The sequence below is a fragment of the Gekko japonicus genome, unplaced genomic scaffold (assembly GCF_001447785.1).
Source record: "Gekko japonicus isolate JY-2015 unplaced genomic scaffold, Gekko_japonicus_V1.1 scaffold1631, whole genome shotgun sequence".
NCBI lineage: Eukaryota > Metazoa > Chordata > Lepidosauria > Squamata > Gekkonidae > Gekko > Gekko japonicus.
The window spans coordinates 299,330-305,262 of NW_015168700.1; the positions used below are offsets into that span (position 1 = coordinate 299,330).

At 46.1% G+C, this 5,933-nt stretch overlaps 1 protein-coding gene across 2 annotated transcripts in view; it reads left to right on the forward strand.

Annotated features, from left to right (window-relative positions):
* The window catches only part of GSPT1 (G1 to S phase transition 1), a 27,362-nt gene extending 22,008 nt beyond the window's left edge, over window positions 1–5,354 (forward strand). For both annotated transcript variants that reach the window (XM_015415498.1, XM_015415497.1), the window contains exons 13-14: window positions 1,490–1,658; window positions 4,831–5,354. In XM_015415498.1, the coding sequence (XP_015270984.1) occupies window positions 1,490–1,658; window positions 4,831–4,883 (222 nt within the window). In that variant the 3' untranslated portion in view covers window positions 4,884–5,354. The remainder of the gene's footprint in view (window positions 1–1,489; window positions 1,659–4,830) is intronic.
* The last annotated feature ends 579 nt before the right edge of the window (window positions 5,355–5,933 follow it).

A 5,933-nucleotide genomic window follows, 5' to 3' on the forward strand; every position in this document is an offset into this window, starting at 1 on the left:
CCCTCCCCCCCAGCCCCCCACAAAGTTTCAAGAGGATTTTTGCCATTGACTTCAATGGCCCCATTGGTTATAATGGACCCGAATTTTTCGGGATTTTTTTTCGGGATTCGGACAAGCTTATAAATTGCTAATTCGGGATCCCAAAAGCCAAAAAAAGCCGAAAATCGTTATTTTCGGCTTTTTTTTCGGCTCGGGATCCCGAAATGCACATCCTTAGTTCCAACTGCTGTCGGCTTTTGCTGGTAACCAACGGCTTTTGCTTTTTGCCCGCTTTCTTTCCCAACACACGCGAGCTTTGCTTATTAGCTTCAGCTTGTAAGGGGGGGGGGTGTTTGATCCTAGTATAATTCAGGGTGCCATACTGTTCCCGGACATTCCTGACACAAGCAGTACACATGTCATAGTCCTGGCATACCAATAAACAGAATTCTTCTTATGAAGCGCTGTGTTGTGTGACCTGACTATCGAACCCTGACACTTTCCTACTTCTAGAAGTTAAAATGTCAAATAGCATTTATTTAACACTAACAATTAATTCTGTCATCTAGAATTTTGAAAACTTTTGTTTTGAGGTATTTTATTTTTTTATTAAAGGAAATAGTGACCCATCTGAGGCCACATTTAGTAAAATGGTGGTCCAGATGATTCTTTCTTCAGAGGGTAGGCAGGGGTAAGGCCTCACTGGTGGTGGCACACTGATTATACCATCCCAAGAAATACAACGGAACCAGTGTTCCCTCTAAGCTGAGTTAGTGTGAGCTAGCTCACAGTTTTTTAGCCTCCTGCTCACACGTTTTCGTCTCAGCTCAGGAAGGAGGGCTCCAGAGCAAACTAATTTATGCAGTAGCCAAATCGCTTGCTCACAACTTTAATGCCAGTAGCTCACAAAGTAGATTTTTTGCTCACAAGACTCCACAGCTTAGAGGGAACATTGAACGGAACATAGTTTTTTTTCAAACATTGTGATGGGAGATCATAAAATCTCCATAGCTATTGTAATTATTGCTTGTTTACTATGGGAAGTGTTTACTGTACTGTGCGAGAGTAGTTTTTAGTTTGCATGAATCTTTATACCTGATTTCATTTTAGATTGCAAACTGCTCTGAAAACCTTGCAAGGCAGAAGGGGGTATTCATATTCTTAGATTTAAACTTAGTGCTGCCTAATTTGGGAATGGGGAATAGCATTTGACAGCCTGCCTTCTTTCTAATGTGACCTCCTTAGCAGAAAGGGCATCCTTACAAGACATCCCCAGTTCAAATGAGACCTCTGCCATAAACTCAGTCCGTAGACAAGCCATTTTCTTTCCTAATTCCCTGTAACCCTCGCCTGCATTTCAGGGCTGTTGTCAGGATCACGGTACTCATATGTGAAGTGGTGTGCAGCAAGGGGAAATTCCAAGTCTGTCAAAGGCACCAGAGCTTCTGTTGTGTGAGAGAGATTTGCAATCCTAGTACGGTCTTACCACAGTTTTCTTTCTCTCACATAGGCCTTAATCTGTCTGGTAGACAAAAAATCAGGAGAGAAGAGCAAGACGCGGCCCCGTTTTGTCAAGCAAGATCAAGTTTGTATTGCCCGTTTAAGGACAGCAGGAACCATCTGCCTTGAGACCTTCAAAGACTTCCCTCAGATGGGTCGCTTCACTTTAAGAGATGAGGGTAAGGAAGCTTTGAGCCACTGCCTGTTGCCGGGGCCACCGGCTAGGTGTAGGTGGAGAACCATGCACAACCTATTGCAGTTTGAAGGAAGGCAAAACTAAGAAGGAGCTGTGGTGGCTCAAGTGGTTAAGACACTGAACTGCAGGCTGTGGAAGGTCAGTAGTTCAGCGGTTCAAGACCCGGGTGCCGCAAGACAGGGTGAGCTCCTGTCTCTAGTTCCAGCTCCTGCCAACCTAGCAGTTCAAAAGCAAGGAATTGCAAGTAGATAAATAGGGACCAGTTCGGTGGGAAGGGAACAGCGTTCCGTGCGCCTTGGTGTTTAGTCATGCCGGCCACATGACTACGGAAACGTCTTCGGACAGCGCTGGCTCTTCGGCTTTGAAACGGAGATGAGCACCGCAACCCTAGAGTCGGATTCGACTGGCTTTCGAGCAAGGGAACCTTTACCTTTACTAAAACTAAGAAAGGGGTCCCAAGAGCCAGCCGGTTCCCCAGAGCCAAGCTCCACTTGTCCATCCCTCCTCTATAGGTATACAGTCAGTTGCTACAGCCAGAGAGGTATTGGTTTCATTGTGATGAAGGGTGGAATAGTGATTTGCATTAACTGCTGGCTGCACATCACAGGGTACCTTCTGAAGCTGCCTTGGTATCATGGGGAGCGCGGCTGCTTTGTAGTTCCTCCCTGTGCACAAAAGTAGTCAAATCGCCACAGGGTTTTTAACGTGACTCCAGGGTTTTTAATGAAATGGGGGATGTTCCTGTACTAAGAAAGCAATGCCCTAAGAGGCTGTAGGTTGTTGGATGACAGGTATACTTATTGTGTGATCCACTTAATCCTTGGGTATGCGAAGGCTTGCAACCTGGAATCCTGAGCAAGTTGGGGAGTCCGATGCAAGCTCCAGTTTAACCTCCCCCTTCCACTGTTCACACCTTCAGTTCACCTGAGGCTCTTCTGAGGACTGTTCCCCAGTGTGGCACCTGCCCCATGCTTCAGGAAGGCGGGCAAGGCACCTGGTGGGACCTTTAGTTGGTAGGTGGTTAAAGGGCTCTTTTTGTAGCAGGTACTCATTTGCATATTAGGCCACACACCCCTGATGTAGCCAATCCTCCAAGAGCTTACAGTAGCTCCTGTAAGAAGAGCTCTGTAAGCTCTTGGAGGATTGGCTACATTAGGGGTGTGTGGCCTAATATGCAAAGGAGTTCCTGCTACAAAAAGAGCCCCGTCAGGTTTCCACCTTGAAACAGATGGTGCTGCAAGCCTCCTTGAGGTACAGGCCTCATGCCAGGGATGGAAACAAATGTGGCTCTTTTGGTTGATAGTAATTGCAAAAGTGGCTCCCTGGGAGCAGCAAACTGACAACCACTGGGTTAGAGCATCCAACAGCCCATTCTTGCTCAGGATCCCAGGCATGGTTCTGTTCCTGCTGTCTGAGTTGTATGGGAGCTGGCAGTCTGCGCAAAGGCTGGATGCCATCACACAGGTTGCCCTCGTGAGCTTCGGAGGCAACAAAACAGCGTGCCTTGCTGGGCAGCATTGCACCAGGTTAATCTGGAGGTTTTCAACAAAGCCTTCTGGACCCTATTTGTACACGATTTCCCAGTGAATTGTTTGGATTTCAGTATGGGTCACGAAGGCCTTCTTGTTAGCCCCCAGGCTGCCAACATTGGGTATGGTCCATGATGCTCCACGGTCCCCTCCCCATCCATCCAAATATCCTGTGCATCAGTGGCCCTTGGATGCTCGGGGGACGTGGACGTTGTATGGTGGAACTGCAAGGTCGTCTCATCAAATATGGTGCAATGGCAGTTAGGCAACTGCTAGCAGAAAACAGGGAGCCGCGGTGGCTCAAGTGGCTAAGACGCTGAACTGCAGGCTGTGGAATGTTGGTAGTTCAGCAGTTCGAGACCCGGGTTGCCGCATGACGGAGTGAGCTCCCGTCTCTAGTTCCAGCTCCTGCCAACCTAGCAGTTCGAAAGTGAGAAATTGCAAGTAGATAAATAGGTACCGCTTCGGTGGGAAGGTAACAGCGTTCTGTGAGCCTTGGTGTTTAGTCATGCCGGCCACATGACCACGGAAACGTCTTTGGACAGCGCTGGCTCTTCGGCTTTGAAACGGAGATGAGCACCACAACCTTAGAGTCGGATTCGACTGGCTTTCGAGCAAGGGAACCTTTACCTTTACCTAGCAGAAAACAGAACATATATTCACAAATAATTGAATGGGAAAAAGGGAAATAGTGGAAAGTTTCAATCTTTGGAAAGCAAAATCCCGCCCTTCAAACACAAGTGGGTTTAGATGCATTGGCATTGCTGGCTTTCATTCTGGCAGGCCTCAGACATGGGAACACCCGCCAGTTGACTTGTCAGGTGCTCAGTGTTGTTGCGCATTGGTTGTCAAGCACTGCTGTGTGGCCAGAAATATCTAGTGAGGCTCAAGAAATTCCATCTTTGAAAGCGGCAGAGTGCGCTGTTGGAGCAGATTTGTTCCAGGTAGTGTGGCGCTTCTCTAATACAAAAGAGAAACCCTCAGATCCAGAGCTGGAAGCAGCATTTTAACCCTGTCCAGGGCGGTTGAGGAAGCTGCAAACGAGAAATGAAACTCTGCTTGTGGCCGACATCCTTGTGATCATTTCTTCGCTCGGGGTTTTCGATAGAAGGGTTGGATCCAGTGAACCATGGCTGGGAATGAGTTTGTAAAATGGGTCTTTGTGTCCTCTGGGGGCCGAGGGACCCAAAGGCTGCAGCTGCCTTTCTCCCTTCTTCTGCGAGAGCAGACGGGAGGGATGATTCCAGCCAATCCCCCTTCTTGTTTCCTTTGGTCCTCAGGAGCAACTGTTGGAGGCCCAAAGAGGGATGGAAATGGGATTGTTCCAGTGAGGGTCAATGTTCCCTCTAAGCTGTGGAATCTTGTGAGCAAAAATTCTATTTTGTGAGCTACTGGCATTAAAGTTGTGAGCGAGCGATTTGGCTACTGCATAAATCAGTTTGCTCTGAAGCCCTCCTTCCTGAGCTAAGACAAAAATGTGTGAGCCAGAGGCTAAAAAACTGTGAGCTAGCTCACACTGACTCAGTTTAGAGGGAACACTGGTGAGGGTTCAGTGGGTCCATTCCTGTGCAAACCATTAACACCCGTGAATTATTTCTAATATCGTTTTATTTATTTATTACCTAGGTAAGACCATTGCGATTGGAAAAGTTCTGAAACTGGTTCCAGAGAAGGACTGAGCCTTGTTTTCAACCAGCCTGCACAAAATACTGTGGGAGGGGGGGGGGGAGACGGGGACGGGACTGACTCTTCAAAAGCCCACTTCACATCGCCTTCTTCTTTTCCTTCCCATCGATAACCTTCTTCCTATATTTTGCAACGACAAATTTCACAGCAAAGGTCCACATTATGTCAGCTTTCTCATATTGAGAGCTCTGCTATGCCACTGTTGAATTCCCCCCCCAAAAAAAAAAACTTTTTCTCCCCCCTTCTCCTAAATTCTGCTTCCTTTGAAAGATTTGGCAATAGCTTTGTAAGTGATGTGGACATAATTGCCTAGAATTATGAAAATCTATAGGATTTATGTTTAATTTCCCCTCCCATTCCCAGCATATTAAAACATTTTTCAAGGCAGATCATTTGGAGTGTGCGTGTGTGCACATGTTATAAAGACAATTACCATGTTAATAAACTATTCAATTTGAAATCCCTTTTTTTGGTATCTTAATTGCTTTTGAATAATGTTTCTATCCAGATGTAACACCACTGCATTTAGCTTTTAACCTGCCAAGTAATCTGAGCCATCAATTTACTTGTGCTTTTCTAAATCCCCCTCCCCCAGTTCATCCCTTTGTGGTCTCCCCCCCCCCGGTCAAGTTTTAAATGAAGCAATTAGACAATTGACAAAATTTGTGCTAAAGAAAAAAGCCTCTTTGTTTTGCCCTTTCCTTATGGTGGCTTAAAAAAGAATACTTAAATATGTTCATGCAAGTACGGTACTATTTAATTAACACTGCATCATTTTATAGCTACAAAAATTTTTTTGTTGTTGTTGACTGAACAGGAGTGTTTAGACCCTGGAACGAAACTGCATTTGGCTGCTGTGTCTGCTTAAAGTCCAGCATCAAAGTCCTCCTTTGCTAAACAATAAGGACTGTTATGTGGTCACTCCAGCAATAATGCTGCAAACTGAGCTCAAGTACCAGGTTAATTTGGTTCGTTCTGTCTAACATGGACAACTTGTGAATCTTTGCTTTTTAAAGAGGGATTGGAAATTGGCAGTCAATACC